The 16,814-nt window shown below is 33.6% G+C and overlaps 4 protein-coding genes across 5 annotated transcripts; 1 reads left to right on the top strand and 3 right to left on the bottom strand.

Annotated features, from left to right (window-relative positions):
- Positions 1-757: 757 nt before the first annotated feature.
- LOC103483396 (heavy metal-associated isoprenylated plant protein 4) lies at positions 758-3,151 on the bottom strand. The gene is made up of 4 exons (XM_008440005.3): positions 2,990-3,151; positions 2,486-2,676; positions 1,644-1,728; positions 758-1,197 (listed from the first exon to the last, which is right to left on the bottom strand). The coding sequence occupies exons 1-4, from the start codon at positions 3,096-3,098 to the stop codon at positions 803-805; spliced, it is 780 nt and encodes a 259-aa protein (XP_008438227.1). The 5' UTR covers positions 3,099-3,151; the 3' UTR covers positions 758-802.
- A 463-nt stretch (positions 3,152-3,614) lies between these two features.
- On the bottom strand, positions 3,615-4,818 carry LOC103483397 (late embryogenesis abundant protein 6-like). Its single transcript, XM_008440006.3, has 2 exons — positions 4,663-4,818; positions 3,615-3,988 (listed from the first exon to the last, which is right to left on the bottom strand). Exons 1-2 carry the CDS (start codon positions 4,738-4,740, stop codon positions 3,695-3,697), a joined length of 372 nt encoding a protein of 123 aa, XP_008438228.1. The 5' UTR covers positions 4,741-4,818; the 3' UTR covers positions 3,615-3,694.
- Positions 4,819-5,830: 1,012 nt separating this feature from the next.
- On the bottom strand, positions 5,831-9,823 carry LOC103483398 (uric acid degradation bifunctional protein TTL). Of its 2 annotated transcripts, none has more exons than XM_008440008.3 (6): positions 9,390-9,823; positions 9,206-9,294; positions 8,357-8,414; positions 8,083-8,184; positions 7,111-7,270; positions 5,831-6,548 (listed from the first exon to the last, which is right to left on the bottom strand). In XM_008440008.3, the coding sequence occupies exons 1-6, from the start codon at positions 9,531-9,533 to the stop codon at positions 6,094-6,096; spliced, it is 1,008 nt and encodes a 335-aa protein (XP_008438230.1). In that variant the 5' UTR covers positions 9,534-9,823; the 3' UTR covers positions 5,831-6,093. The 2 variants fall into 2 exon arrangements, with proteins under 2 accessions (XP_008438230.1, XP_008438229.1); XM_008440007.3 differs by having other exon boundaries at positions 5,831-6,551; positions 9,390-9,732.
- An 81-nt stretch (positions 9,824-9,904) lies between these two features.
- LOC103483400 (3-hydroxyisobutyryl-CoA hydrolase 1-like) lies at positions 9,905-16,736 on the top strand. The gene is made up of 14 exons (XM_008440010.3): positions 9,905-10,266; positions 10,672-10,752; positions 11,111-11,179; positions 12,014-12,077; positions 12,295-12,374; positions 12,464-12,547; positions 12,672-12,756; positions 13,878-13,963; positions 14,706-14,827; positions 15,190-15,250; positions 15,395-15,493; positions 16,031-16,132; positions 16,225-16,266; positions 16,410-16,736. The coding sequence occupies exons 1-14, from the start codon at positions 10,228-10,230 to the stop codon at positions 16,545-16,547; spliced, it is 1,152 nt and encodes a 383-aa protein (XP_008438232.1). The 5' UTR covers positions 9,905-10,227; the 3' UTR covers positions 16,548-16,736.
- The last annotated feature ends 78 nt before the right edge of the window (positions 16,737-16,814 follow it).

A 16,814-nucleotide genomic window follows, 5' to 3' on the forward strand; every position in this document is an offset into this window, starting at 1 on the left:
AAATATCTTTAACAAGTGAAAAAGATGAGTAAAGAGATAGAAAATAAACTCAACTTCTAGAACCAAAAATTATAAATCATTATCAAATAAAATCTCAACTTATTTGTTAACAATAACAACAACAAAATAATAATAATAATAATTATTATTATTATTATCATTATCATTATAAAAGATAAGACTAGCTGGAAACGTAAGAATATAATGAATTTTAGATAAACATGAAAGTTTCAAGATCATGAAACTAATTAATATAAAAATGTATATAAATAAAACCTTGATTTATTTAGAAGTGTAGACAATTTGGTATGAAGATATATATTGGATAATGGATATATCTAAAATAATTGGAAATAATTCATTTTCTATTTTTATTGGTTTTTCACACACACACACACATATATATGATATATTGTTCAGAAATCAAGGGAAATTATATATATATTGTTCAAATTTGAATTTTGTTTATTTATTTATTTATTTTAAATAGAATGTACTTTAGCTATTTAATTTTAGGGGAAAAATGAATTTCTATTCTTAAATTTGCTTATGCAATTTTAAACTTAAAAATAAGTACTTAGAAGGGTGTTCAATTTTTTTTCTCTCTTCTGACAGTTTATATATACATGAGTAAGAAATGATTTTCTCCCAATTTTATATAAACCTATCATTTCGTTTTTCTCTTGATTTTCATCAACCGAATTGATAAATCATAATTAAATCATCGATTTTTCTAATAATAATTCACAAACGTAACTTTTGGAAAGAAATTAACAAAACAATAGAACAGTTAATCACAAGTTTACATTACTCTACATGCATTTGGATTTTCATCGCTAAACAATTGAGGAGCATACACATAGTGAATGAAATAAGGGACATTATCATTTTTATTATTATTCTCTTTACTTTGAATCTCTGCAACAACAATAGTCGTCTTGTCAGTAGTTGTCGTTGTTGTTGTATCAGATGAAGCTTTTTCTTTTGGCTTCTCTTTTTGATCAGTATTACTTTCTTTCTTCTTCTCCGATGCTACCGCCGTCGACTTCGATGAATAATCAGTCGATTTCGTATCCACTGTAATATCTACATGTTTTTGTAGCTTATTCTTCAAATAAGATTTGAACTTCTCTGCTTCGATGCTTCCTTCCATTGTTAGGGTTTGAGCTTTTATGTCTGTTTTCACACTATATATTCCTGCCAATACTAAAAATCATCATTGTTGTTCTTCAAAACTGGGAATAATTTTTCGTGAATATTTGCACTAGATCTCATCTGAACTCTTGCCTTTAAGTGTACTAAAACATAAAAGAAAACAAGAAAAATATAGTATTCGAACTAATTGTTTGATCATGACAAATTTCTATTTGAATCTTTAAACATCATATTCTATATAATAAGTTAACTTAATTTCGAGCTTAAGTCATGATGACCAAAAATGACAGATTTCAAGTGATATCTAATAAGATATTTCTAGTAGATTAAAACAAAATCGATAAAAATGCAAAGATGAAAAATAAAATAAATAGAAATTGGAAAGGAAACAGATTATTATTATTATTAATTTTTGTAAGAAAAACCTAGTTAATAATAAGGAAAAAAAGAAAAAAAAGAAGAAGAAAGGATTAATGTGCCACAGAAACCTTTATGCTTTAGCAACTTGTTCTTCAAGTCTTGCTCGCATTTGGGGCAGTGCAAGTGAACCTTAGCTGTTATTGTGCGATTGACCTGCCAAAGTGAAAAGGAAAAACCCCATCTAATTTAATTTAATTAATTTTGTTATTTTATTAGTATTTCCATTCTATTCGTAGATCAATCTTTTCAATTGAATCTTTGCTAAGTTGTTCATATTTGAAACTAAGTGGATTAAATTATTATTTAACAAAATTTTAGTAAGGAAACAATGGTTCTTTTTAACCTCAACCCTATGATAAAAATTTCCTTAGCAAAATTTTACTAATTAAATTATTATAATAAGTTAAAATATTTAAGTCTAAACTTTCAATAAAGATTAGTTTATTGGTGTTTTTTTTAATACTTTTTAGAAAAAGTCTACATTAACATTTTCCATGTAATTATTAAAAACACTATCATAGTGCCTTTTTTTTTTTTTTTTCTGTGCATTGCATAAAATTAGGTTTTACTATTAATATAATTTATACTTAGTTAACTAACAATAATGATCAAAATTAACTTTGTTTATTAAAAAAGTATAAACATGCTTAAGTATATATGAACTTTTCTTCTTTATTTTTAAATTCATTAGTTTACTAATGCCTAATGGATTCTTCCATATTTGTGAGTGTTGAGAATGATATGGACACTATGATCATGTGACAACAAAGTATCATGTGTATATATGTATATAGTTCCTAAAAAGCATTTACTTTGTATATAAATAATGTTGAGAATAATCATATAATCTTAATTAATTAGAAATAAGTAAGCTTAATTATAATAAAAAAAAGAATTTATATATACTCACAATGGTTGGTTTGGGTTTGTCAGCAGTGGGTTTAGGAGGGTCTTTATCTTTGGGCTTCACTTTGGGAGAAATCAATTCAACTTTTTTCTTGCTCAACTTCTCTATTTGCTTCTGAATTTTTAGGACATCCAAATTTGAACCCTTCACCCTAATTTCATTTTTCTCCATATCAACTTCAACATTTTGAACACCTAATTTCATCCCCCCAAAAAAAAAAGTTATGAAAAACCCTAACAATAAATATGAATTGAAAAGGAAAATGTTAACAAATCAACCCGAACAACATACATACGCTTCAAATATATGGAATAAGGATGAAGTAATTTAGAGTATCACGTCTCCAAATAAACATCTCCGTGTATATATAAGATATTTTGAAAATCAAGTTCTCGTGTTACAAAATTGTAATTTGATCCTATAATTTTATGGGAATCGGAAACAATACTAATTAATAGCGAGGAAGAAACATAGATTTTAAAAACAAAAAACGAAAGATTATTTTACCTTGTGTTATTGAAAGAGGTTTTTTGATATCTCTCCAACATTGATGACAATGAAGATTTAGTTTGTAAATGGCAGTGATGATACCTTCAACTTTCTCTTTCTCTCCCATTATTTTGTGTACACAACAAAATTATATGCAGAAGAAATATTATATATATAGTTGCATTATTTATGAACTTTACTTTATTTATAACTTTTAAAGAGTTTTTCATTTCCCACACGACATCGTTTTGGTGAGAATTCCTGAGAGTTTGTTCACCAGCTGCCTGCCTTTGGGGATTCTCTTGCTTTATTTTAATCCAATATTAGTCTTTGTTGTGCCAAATTATATCAACTCTTTTCCATTTCTAATATATTGTTTATTCTTGTGTTAACTTTTAAGAATTTTAGGGTAATAAACAAGTTGGATTTGGTTGATTAATTTTCCCCCATCAGACTTAGATTCCACCACTTCATTTCTTGAGCCATGAGTATATATATTAATAAAAACAATAAAACAAAAATGAAACGAAAATATAGAATCTTAAATTCTGTTGTGTGTATTGATTACAATATATATATATATATATATACTACACAACATCTAAAGATGTGGTAGAATAATATAGAACTTGTAGAAAAAAGAGAACAAATTAAATCAAAGTACATTATTTGCAAAATCAAAGATGGATCTTTTTATGCATGGCGTTACACAAGAACTTCTTTTTACAGTAACTTCTTATTAGCGGGAGAAGGAGCTCCGGCCATGTCGACGGTGCCGGGGGCTCCAACCATAGTCATGCCGGGAGCGACTGGTACGTTTGCGGAGTAATCAGGAGGGGTGACGGTTCCGCCCGGAGCCACGAAGGTATTGGTGTGAGTATCAGCATACTTAGCCATCTCTTTCTCAGCCTTCATTCCAGCTTTGGCTACATGAAGATCCATTGCAGCTTCAGCCTCTCTTGCCAATCTTACCTCATGAGCCACTTCCACTCTTGCTTTTGCTAGCTCCTTCTCTGCCTGCTCATTTACCATTAAAATAAAATAGAAAACTCGTAACTCATCGTTCGAATCTCGAATATCTTTGATCGGGGAAGAACATGAGTCAAGGGAAGAGTCGTAAAAAATAACCTATAAAGTTTTCATCTTTCATAACTAGAACGACTACTCTTTTTATTGGTTTCATTTCTTGATTAGATCCTGAGATTAAAAAAATTCCAACTCTTTTTTGGGAACAAATCTAAATTATTTATAGGGCTTTTTCGGTGAGATCTTGACTAGAACGATGACCTGATCGTATATCTATCTCAAATTTAATTTGATATTTTCTCCTAAAATTTAACATGCAGAAATTACATTGTGATCATTCCGAGATCCATTTTAAAAATTTATTTGAATATGTGGTTAATCCATTAGGAAATTCAAATGATTCTACAAAATAAAAATTGAAGATCAAGATTTGATATGTTCATTTGATTTCACAGAAAAAGCTCAAAGAGGTTGATAGTTTGAGGGTAAGATGAAAATGTTAAATTTTTATTTGAATATAGATTGTTTTACATCTAGATCGGGAAGGATCAAGAAAAAAATGGTACTAGTTATGGAAGATGGTAAACAATTAATGATTATTTATGACATTCGAATTGAAAATGTTTTCAATAATACAAGTAAACCTAAAATGATCGAGAGCTCACCTTCTCTTCGGCCTTTGCCTCGGCCTTGGCCTTGCGCATGACGCTCATATCGTGTAGCTTCTCCTTTACTGCTTGCATCTTTTTGTTTCCGAACTGGTAGAAATTGAAGCTTCTCTCTTTGGATTCAGTCTTTAGAAAGCTCTATAGAGAATGTTAATGGTTAAATCCAAAATTTATAACCAAATTTATAGTTTTATTTGAATTCAACTCTCTTGGTTGGTATATTGACAATTGTAGAATGAGCATTGATTCTAGGAAATAATTGGTGGTTCAATTTCAAGCACACTTCCTAAATAACCTGAAATTTGTGATCTTCCTAATTAATTTCATTTGTCCGACTCTTAAGTTGGTGTGTTTTTAATAGCATCAATTTTTTTAACCAATGAAATTTACATTAAAAATTATTATTGTGCAAATCAATTTTGAATTATGGGTTTTTAGGTATACTATATGAAATTCTTTGATAGATGACGAAGCTTTTTGAGCTCGAATTGTGTGTCAAAGATATTTAAATAAGTCTAATCGACTAGCTTGTAAAGTGCATCCCGCTGCTCTTGAATTACTTGTTCCCGACCGGGCAGCATATTCTATTTTTTCCTTTGCAATATTCTAGATAAAGGTTTCCTATTCGAAAAAGAAAAGAGAGAAATGTGAACACACAGGGCTGAACCCCATAATCCTACCGGGATTTGTGAATCTCATTCCATTTTCGAGAATCTTCAGTAGTCGAGAGTGAAGTTCATGCGGAAAGTCCAAGAATGAAATGAAAGAAGTCAGCCACGTAGTGGTACACGGCTCGTGCACAGGAGCTCGCATAGGACACCCCAAAAGAGGCAGAATATAGGAGGCACAACCTCTCGAGTGGGAGGATAGGCTCTATGGGAAGGAGACCTACGGAAGATTGAGATCAGAAAAAAAATCATAGGAGAAAGGCTGAAGTTCCATAAACAAGTCCGACTAGAAACTAAAAGAAGGAAAGCCTATGTTTCAGGTTAATATAGCCCTTGTTCATTAAGGACCCCTTATAATTTCAGCGGTACTCTCTGTGTATCTGGGAGGAAATATTTATCTTTCCTTCCCATAAAGAATAATCCAAATCTAATAGTTACTTTTAGGTTAAGTCAAATTTTCTATTGAAGTCTCCAAAATTGTTTGTTTGGCCATGAAATTTACAAACAAAATTCACATGCTTTGCACTTTAGGACCATCTTTCAATCATAAGCTGAAAAACGCTATCCAGTTTTATACATTGTAATACACATGAAATAGACTTAAAGCTTGAGTACAAGCTTCGTGTAGATAATATCTTAATATTTATTACATAATTTGCATAAGAGGTTTTTTATGTGTTATACAACATTCGATACCAATCGACATTGCTTTATTCGTCTTTTGCTGAAACACCGAAATGGTCACATGCACAGAAAACTTCTAGCTTCCACGATATGTGGAGAATGAAAATGGTGAAAGCAGGAGAGGGACATGAAAGTGTTCTAACTTCTGGGATTCCCTGATTTCGAACACAATGGAAACGTAGGGAAAGAACCCAGCCGGGAAATACTTTCCCGTGTTAAAACTTATTCTGTAAATTCCTGGATTTATAGCTTCAACCATGCTCAACAATTGCCCACTTCTGCCATCTTTATCGGTTGCCGATGTCCCTTCGAGTGCCCAGCCCCCAACATCGCCCTCACCGAATAAGGGGCGTGGTTGAGTACCGATCCATCTTTCCAAACAGACGTCAATACCTGCAGCTGGAGATCCTCGTGCAACATCTAACACGTGGGTCGTAATTGGGGGTCGAGTTCGAGTTAAAATTTGTGATGTTTTCCCAGTTGAAGCTTCAGAAGTAGCACCTAGATGCCCTCCAATAACGTTCACACGATCTTCTAGATTTTCAAAATGAGCAAATGAGTGTCACCAGAACATATCAATTCAATCAACTAATTTTTGGAAATGATCATGTCATGTTCATCCATCCAGCTTAACAGTTGACATTGGCATATTAAAGGAAATAATTTAAAAGGATTGATTTTAAACTGATCCCCTCCCGAACATCCTCACTGGTTCTTTCAGCCTCTCTAATAGGACCTAAAAATCCTATTATTCTCTCAAACCGGAAACGATACACCAAACACTTAAAAGAATTAAGATGAATAATTATTGCTTAAAATGCAAGGAATCAAGAAAGTTCGATATATCTAGCTATTGATAGCAGCACCTAAACGGTTTTCATCTTGAAACAATGTGTGCAGTTTAAGAATTAATTTTTTCCCTTCCCGAGAAACAGTTTTTTAATCTGTTCATCTCTTTGTTTTTTGAATTGATGCATTCTTAATTGGAAGATTAAACGAGAATTGGATTTCCATGATGCTATGAACACACAAAGCTGAAACAGATAAAGTACTCCTTGCAAGTTCTTTTTTTATATTTGTAAACAAAGTTTACCTTCTACTTTTCGTGCAAAATCCGGAGGAGGATGGCTCTCTCTGGTTGAAGAGGTATTTTGTTTGGTTGAGAAAAGTTTTGCAAGACGTAGTTCTGTTATCTTCATTTGCTCCTGAGCAGCAATCTCAAACTCAACTATGGGTCTATTTGGATACCGTTTCTGCAACAGGCACAATTTGCTCATACTATGACGAAAACATTTTCTACTGAATGAAGAAGGGTCAATTGAAGTTTTAGATAAATGGAACATAACTCAAACTTCCAACTAAGAAACCCAATTCCTCAGTTGAATTCTGAGGATAGCTGACAAGATTATCTTAAGAATTGCACACCTGGCCCGAAAATATGAACAAATACTAGGAAAAGTCGTAACTGATATTATTGCAATTCACGACAGAAATGCCAATGGCTTCTCATCATTGAGCTAGGTGTCAAGACAAATATACAATCTTCCAGTAAGAATGAAAGGGTATTATTCCATTTAATTGAACTCAGTGACTCTGTGTTTTAAGTAAGAAGATGAAGCAACACAAAGATTACAAATCCTTTATCTGATTCATGTCACCGCCTCATCGGCATGTTGGTTGAAGTTTCCTAATAAACAGGTGCGCCTGAGATCACTATATGTTTTAGGCAAATTAGTCTATCGTATTATTTGAAATTATTCAATCCTGAAAAAGGTTAAAACAATGAACATCCAAGGTTCTATTTGACACCCATTTTGGCTTTTTTGAAAACTAAGCGTACTGACAATATTTCCCCCAATAGTCTTTTTCACCTATCACTCATATTTTAAACATGTTTTCAGAAACCAAACCAAAATTTGAAAACAAAGAAAATTTGTTTTTGAAAATTTGTTTAGGGTCCACGTGTTTTAAGTAAAGCGAAAAACAAGCCAATAATTTATAAGGAAACAAGCACAAAGCCTAAAATACTAGGGACCATCATCATGAACATGAATGAAGGATCTACCTTCAATTCCGCTAGAATCTCGCTAGTGCTCCTTCCAGATGCACAAATAAGAAAAACAAAACCAAACTTCTGTTGATACTGAATATTCCATTCTGCTAACTCCTGCAAAGGCCAGCAAGTATTAGGCAAAAGAACACCTTAGAAATCATTGACAATTAATCATCAATAACTCAAACCCAAACCCGTTTTCCAAACAAGCAGTCAACTGGATGATACTAAAACAGACTCCAAATACTTTTTCATATTTCTAAGCAAGAGGACAGCATGTTATAACCTGTAAGCTAGAACCAGTCGCGGTTGCCATTGCAGTTGACTGTTCTCCCTTACTCCATCTATGAAGAATTTCATTGAAAAGTCACTTCACGTGTACAATATCATACAAATTTATACAAGCAATCTAATCAAAAGTTGGAAGTAAAAAATGTAAAAACAATGAAAACCTATGATGAAGAAACAAAATTAAAGTCTCCTGCTAGGACACCACCTAACAAGAATCAAAATCTAAAATATATAGAAAGATAAAAAGGATGAGGAACTACAAAATAAACCGAGCATAAGGCACTTGGAAGCTCCCCTCTTGAGTATGCCAACCCAAGCCCTAAATCACACAACAATCGCATGCCTTGCCTCGATCCTCCTCCCTCTTTATCAGAAAATACACTAACCACTCCCTAAAACTAGTGTCCTTAACTAAGACCCTTACATCTCCCTGCTTCCCCAAAAAAAAAAAATCGATTTTCAGACGTCTACTTATTGGTCCAATCCCCCTTTTCTCAGAGAGGATTGAGAACCATCAAAATCGGGCAGTGAAATAGCATCTTCACAGCCACAAAACTAGAAAGCAACAAATATGAGAAAAAAGAGAGGAAGCTTCAGAATCATTGGCAATTGGCATCATTTAAAATCAAAACCATAGATAGATCTCTCTCACAGGCAACCTGAAGTCAAGCTTCACGTTCCAGCATACAATTGCATTCTAATACAATACTATCTTATTCCAAATTTTGTTCAAATAACTGTAAGCAACAAGTACATAAACTGACAAAAGTGATCCAACCAACTCGATTTCTACGAGAAAGATAGATAATTAAGAATCTAGAATTTAAAGGGTCAGGGTCTTAACTGAGCACTAGTCTGATTGGATGATTTGGAGACTTGACCACCAATCCGTGGATGAGCAGAGAATGCTTCCAACCAACCACTCACATCAACCTTTCAAAAAACAAACATCAAATTTTCGGTCTCAATCGATCACAAACGATGATAAAAAGAGCTTAAAAAAGGAAAAAGAAAAAAAAAATGGAGACCTGATTGAACCAGATGTGTCTAGCTGCAGCTATAGCTTGTTCTAAGGAGGAAAAAGGGGAAGCGGAAACCATTTCTTTGGCGAATTTGGAGCTTCCACAGCATGCCTGAAACTCTTCCTCTCCAAAATCATAATTCGACGCCATCGTTATTGCCACCGATTACTCGCTCTTCCTTCTCTACAGTCGGAAGTCTCTAAGCCTCACTCAACAGCCGATGTGTTGGTTAGATGGAAATCTGCAGCTGCGCTGGCGGTGGCGGCGTTTGTATATTTTGTCGCATTTTGGAACTTAATCAAGTTTAGATTCCTAATAATGCAATTAATTTAATAAACATGAAGAGACCAAATTAAAAAAATATTAAAATTTCTTATGATTTATGATAGTATTAGATATGAAGTAAATTTAATATAATATTTAATCAATTATTTAAATTAAAATTCAACTTACGAAAATAACAACTTTGTTTTAATTAAATTCCTTAATTCGAAATTTACAAGCCCTTAATTTTCTTGACACCGCCCGCTGCTGGGTTGTGTGGTGATCGGCGAATTGTGTAATACGGTTACACGACGCCGTTTCGAGGGGCTGGCGACTCAACTTCATCCGAATTTCGGCCTACGTGTCGTGTACGGTTTATCTAAAAGGTCAAAGTTACATGTCGTTTTACTAAGACGACATGTAGTTTCAGTGTCAGCTCCCTTTCGAAAACCCACGCTTAGAAGAGCAAAACAAACGTAAAGCGCCAAAGCCCGAGTCTGGTAGCTGAATCGTAAGCTATTTGGCTTCCACACACACTTTGTTTCCTTTTCACTTCATTGAACGAGACGATTTGCGATCAATGGCATCTTTCGATTCTACCCGAACTGACGAGGATCAGGTTATCTCTCTCTCTCTATCGTGCTCTTGTTCTGATTAAACAATTGCCATTTTTATGAAGCTTGGAAGATCCTTATCGTAATTTGCTAAAAAATTTCGTTTCATTAGCTTTAATTGATGAGAAATTTCTTATAAAGGAGGTGATAATTCATCACCATTTGATCATTGTGAATTTCTTTATATTTTGTTGTTTATCTTTCTCGTTAGCTATAACTGTAAGTAAAGGATGTTATAGATACTGAAATTTTATTTTCTACGAATTTAGAATTTCCGCTAACGATATGGTGATTATTAGCTTAGCTTTTCTCTATCTACACGTACGGTTTAAATTGAGTTGTTGATTCTTATGAGAAATGGAGAGAGTTGCTGTCTTATATGTTTCAGTTGATAATTTTCTTTCCAACAGGTTTTAGTGGAAGAGAAGCGGTTCGTGAGATTATTGACTTTAAACCGAACTAAGCAGTTGAATGCTCTTTCATTGACAATGGTGAGGCTTGCGATTAATCCCAGTCTTGTGATTTTCTGTTCCAGTTGCAGCTTTGGCTGTTGCGTTTTCTTTTAGTTTTATATTTATAGTTATGCGTAATTGAAGTATTCCATATGTATGGAACGCTCACGGAGTTTTATATGGATAAAGACAGAAAGAATAATGCTATTATTTCAAGCAATGAAGTGAGTTCTGTTTAAGTTTGAGAACATGGTATGGTTTCGCCATGAATTAGCACTAATTGAACAATTCAATCCTTGCGCTCAGAGTTGGTGGAATTTACGATGCAATGAAGTTTCAGAGCTGAGAAAATAGATAGAACTCTCTAACTTGTATTTTTCTTCACCTTTCAATTCAGGTTTCCCGGCTATTAGAACTCTTTGTTGCCTATGAGGCAGATCCCAGTGTGAAACTTGTGGTTGTCAAGGTATTGCACTTCTCCATTAATAATTTTTATATATCGAATTCATATCCAAATATCTTATTGTTCACAAGTTCACCTACGCTTCCATTGTTAACTTGTTCAAATGGCACTAACCTGTTATCTTCCTGGAAAATGTTTGGAGTCAGTCATGGAACTTGAAACCATAACATGCCTCATCTTAAACCTCTTACACAGTCAGACACTCGTTGCCTCCATTAACCAGGCCTCCATGAATTATTTGGATGATAAGAGCCCACAATTCTATTTTTTACAATAATATTTATTATTCATAAAAATTCATTGTTTCACAAATGAGTCAATTTTAACTTCATACTTAGCAGTGTGAAGTTATAATTTCATCAAATTAAATACTAAATTCAAACAAGGGATTTTTATAATTTATCGAGACCAAGTAGTTAAATTACCCATAATTTTGTTGTTAGATCTCCCAAATTTAGCCAACACAGTGTGTCAATCCAGTCTCAAAATAGTGAAAATTGACACATTCCCTTATTTTTATTATCTTTTTAGATTATCTTTGGGTTCTTTTTTTTTTTTTGGCATTGCAACTTTGTAGGTAAGAATGAGAAATGAAAGATGATTTTGTGAATTATATTTTAGTTAATGCGCTGGTCTATAATGATATTCTGTATAAATAATACAAGAAATGCTGTCAACTACATTGTATACGAAAAGCATCTGATGTAAACAACAATATCAAATGCTCAAGCATTTGTTCTGTTTTCTATGAAGTATTTGGTTGCAGTTATATTTTACTGTTGCCTACTTTTAATGAATAATTTGTGAATTAGTTGAGTATCTTATATGTGTTAGTAGGGGAAAGGAAGAGCCTTTTGTGCTGGGGGTGATGTCTCAGCTGTGGTTCATGACATAAAAAGGGGTAAGTTTCTTTTTATTGTACAACTCACAGTGTCAACTAATTCTCAGCACCCAATTGATGCTTGAGGTTGGATTTTTAGATCATCATACCTGCTCGTAATTTGAGGTGTTTACAGTTGGCCTGTTATCTAGCTGATAAGAGTTCTGGAGAAGTTAACTTGTTAATATGGAAAAATATTTATACTTAGCTAATCATAATCCTGGTTTATGTGAGTTAGGTGATTGGAAAAAAGGTGCTTATTTCTTCCAGAAAGAGTTCACCTTCAATTATTTGCTAGCAACTTTCAGCAAGCCACAGGTAATTTTGGTTTGCCCTAAGTGCAGGTCATTTTTGTCCATGGTGATTTTTACTTGATATTATTTTTTATTTCTTTGAATATTTTTAAGGTTTCTCTACTTGATGGTATTGTCATGGGAGGAGGCGCGGGTGTTTCAATACATGGTAGATTCCGTGTTGCGACGGAGAAATCGGTATACCTTACTGAAGCTCTGAACGTTTGGTTCTCGAATTATTGATCTAATGCCCTTTTAGAGTTCAAATAAAAAAACTAATTTAATTACACTATACATTTATCTTGCAATTTACTTTCTGTAGGTGTTTGCAATGCCTGAAACTGCTTTAGGGCTCTTCCCAGATGTCGGTGCTTCTTACTACTTGTCAAGACTCCCGGGGTTTTTTGGTATGACTAATTATCTTAACCTAGATAACCCTTGTGTTTGTGTATCATGTATGTATATATACATTCTAATATCGAGCATTATGGACATTAAAGCATACAGAGAATATTTGCTAACCAAACAAAGCAAGCCTTTTCCTTGGATGAGCTCGTCGTGACTTAGTCAAGTTGAACCAAGTTGCATTTTGTCCCTACTTTCCTTATGTGATTCATTTCGATTTTTGCTTGGCAACATTATCAAGGATAATCCAGCAATAAAGTTATCCTTTGTCAAGTTGAACTTGAAGTCGGGGAAGAATGGAGGGCAGGTTCTATTAGCAAGTCAGCATTGATCAGTAACCTCAATAAAGGCATCGGTTGAGTTGCCTCAGTATCTGAAATCAAATTGTTTCCCTGGTTCCAGTCAGAGACCCTTAGCTAGTGGCTTCTCTTGTTCTTTCAAGAATTTTTCTATTTCAATTATGTCGTAAAGAAGAAATATTCTTCTCCCTAGCTAATGTCTTTCATGTCTCCAGTTGATTTCAGCCTGGAGACCAATAATTCCAATTTCCAGTTCACTGTTTTAATTGAATGCATGATCTTTTAGGTATGATTTCTTGTGACTTTTTGATCGAAGCACCTGAAATATAAAGGAAATGAACAGACTTTATATTGGCCACTCGCATGGATGGTATACCTACGCCCAGCACATACATGATGTTATAAACTATTAGTTCACATTACCTAGACATCTCTTTTTTCTGGACAGAATAAATTTTTACTTCTTCTCAAAGCATAGAATAATGAAGTTGCGTCAATAGTTTCCCAAATAATTGGCATTGAAGCAATCAACTGTGAAAAGGAAACATGATATTATAAACTATTAGCTCCTGCAAGTGTCTGCCTATGTACTCTCAATCTACGATGAAGATTAATGACCTAAAGATTTCTTCATGGTCAACAAACATAACTGGAAAAATATTAGTTTATGATCCATGATTCAAAATAGAAATATTGGAAGCTCAGCCACAGAGCAGAGTACCTCCTTAAAATGTTTTTCATCTGACGACTAATGTAGTAAAAATTCCTTGTGCTTGGTGGTACTCCATGCATCCAGTCTTATTAGTTTGGTAAACTTTTTGCAGGCGAATATGTTGGGCTAACAGGTGCCAGGTTAGATGGTGCTGAAATGCTTGCATGTGGCCTTGCTACTCACTTTGTCACTTCAGAGGTATAATGCCTCCTAAATTTCTATGATGCTCAAATGATGAGTAGAAAAAAGAAAGATATTCCCTGGTTAGGGAAAGAATTGTTTCAAATAAAAAAATGTCATATTGTGTAAGTTTTCAATAAAATATGTCATAGGGTAAGTGGTTGTTACCTAACAGTTGTTGAGATATATATATAAGACTGGCCACCCATGGTTCTTTTTTATAAGAAATAATTTTTGTGGTTAGTTGCTTAGAAATAACAATTTTAAGTTTATGTTTTTAGTTTTTTCTTCGAAAAATAAACTTCAAGAATATTAAGGAATTTGCAAATTTGATTTTTTGAGTATAGTGTTTGATTCAATTATCCTAATTCCCCGAGTAAAAATTGTTAAGAATCTTCATAACTTGAACTTGTCATATTCTCAACCGAATTTAACTCATTTGGATTGTTCACTTTCTCTGCTGATGTGACTTCAGTTCTAATTATTTAGTTCTTTGAAGATGTTGAATCACAATGTTTGTGTTCTAGAAATTTCAATTTTGGGGAAGTTCAAATTCTTTAACTTCTATCTCTTAAGTGAGTAGTTGACATTGATTACTTGAACTCTGCAATGTGCATTTCACTTAAATTTCTCTTTCTTTTTCTATTTGAGTTATACCAAGCCCTACATCTCGTGTTTTCACTTTAATCTGTATTTTCCATTATTTTATTAAAAAGATGATATTTCTTCTTCATTTTTTGTTACTCTTATCAACGACCAGAGATTGACGCTCTTAGAGGAAGCACTTTGCAGAGCAGATACAAGTGAACCAAGCATCATTTCATCAATTATTGATAAATTTTCCCAAAGACCAATTCTGAAAGAGCAAAGTGTTTATCACCGGTGTGACTTCATCTTTGATTTATTACTTTTTTCTTTATGCCCTAGGAACATTTTTTCCTTGTGCATTGTTATTACCAATGATTTTCTCATATAGGGTATTTCTGTTTATAGGGCTTCTTATCAAAAACCCGATCTGAGTTCTTACTAGTAAAAATATTTTATTTGTATAAATTGCAAAGCAGTATTTTATACCATCCTTTCTTTTAATAATTATTCACCTAGTAATCAGCCCCCTCACATTGTTATTATAATATATCATATATCTTCATCTTTCCTATTTGTAAAATTTTGAAAGATTTAGAAGTTCAATTTAAAAGAAAATTCTTGGTTTACAAACAGAGTCAACTTCTGTGTTGTAACAGGTTGCATGTTATTGACAAGTGCTTCTCTCGAAGAACAGTTGAAGACATATTGGCTGCTCTTGTAAGCTCATGTGGATAATATAATATCTTCTTGCCTATATGTTCCTTATAATATGACTCTTATCTTCTTATTTTTCTTGAAGTTCATTGGACATGAGGGATTGTTCCATTTAACTAATTGTAGTCTGCTGATTTGCTCTTGTAGGAAGATGAGGCACTGAAAAAGAAAGATGATTGGATCACATCGACAATTCAGGACTTGAAGAAGGCATCACCAACAAGTCTCAAAATCTCATTGAGATCGGTGAGCGATCATCCTAATAAGTTTCAAACAGTCCCTTTCTATGAAGGGCTTCTGCTCTGGAATGAAGTTTGATGATAGATTGTTTTAGATATTGAGATTTATTTTACACGATTGTCATTTCTTCCCCCAAAATTTTCAAAGAGGCTTCATGATGTTAATCAAAAAGCACTTCCTCATCTTAGATGCTGTGATAGAATAAGATTTAAATGAAGTGAAGCCTTTTTCTTACCAAAGAGAGTAGATAATAGGGCACTTGAGGTTTTCACTAAGGGAAGTGTTCGAAACTTTAAACTACTATCCATAACCATCCAAATAACCAAGGAGATTAAATCACTGCAGATCTGACTACCAACATTTAAAGTACTATCAATAACCATCCAAATGACCAACTCTCCTAACCGTCTTGTGGATAATCATCCTTACTATTGGATGACTCACGCAACTCCCTAATAACTTCCTTATCCTTTTTTTTTTTTTTTTACCGTATATACTGATTAATAATAGGAGGCTTAATATGGTCTCTTTCTGAATTGACAGATCAGAGAAGGTAGACTTCAAGGTGTTGGTCAGTGTCTCATTCGTGAATATAGAATGGTTTGTCATGTCATGCGGGGGGAAGTCAGCAAAGATTTCGTGGAGGTTTTCCACTGACTTGGACTATTTTATCCCATTCCCTCAACTTTGACATTTTTTTGTTATTAAAGATCATAATGCCATTTCATTACATGCAGGGTTGCCGAGCTATTCTGTTGGATAAGGATCGGAACCCAAAGGTACACAAAATCTCTTGCTTGTTATTATGTCTCCAAGATCTCTTGCATGCTATTGATGATACTCAGATGTACATTTTAAAGTTCTACATCCTTTCACTTATCTCGTTCTTTTCTTTTTCCTTTTTTGGTCTATCTTTCTTTAGTGGGAACCCTCCAGTCTGGGGCTTGTCACTGATGCTATGGTCGAGAGGTACTTTTCTAGGATTGAAGACGAAGAGTGGGAAGACCTACAGCTCCCTGCAAGAGCCAACTTGCCCGCTTCAGCCATTTCAAAGCTCTAGTTTCCCTGAGTTCGCTAATTCCTTGATAAATATATCTTAGTTCTTGGCTAGTTGTTTAGGTTTATTCGTGGTGGATGGGTAACTGTCAGAAATAAGCCTTCCCACTCTTATTCTGCAAGCACCGAAGATATGTAAAATAAAGTATTTATGTTATTTATGAGGAATCGGTAATAGATTTATTTTATTCTACACTGTTCATTGTTATTTCTTGTAAGCCTATTTTCTGTTTATGCAGGAGAAGGAATTAGCTCATTTCCTATCCCCATG

The sequence above is a fragment of the Cucumis melo genome, chromosome 6 (assembly GCF_025177605.1).
Source record: "Cucumis melo cultivar AY chromosome 6, USDA_Cmelo_AY_1.0, whole genome shotgun sequence".
Lineage (NCBI taxonomy): Eukaryota > Viridiplantae > Streptophyta > Magnoliopsida > Cucurbitales > Cucurbitaceae > Cucumis > Cucumis melo.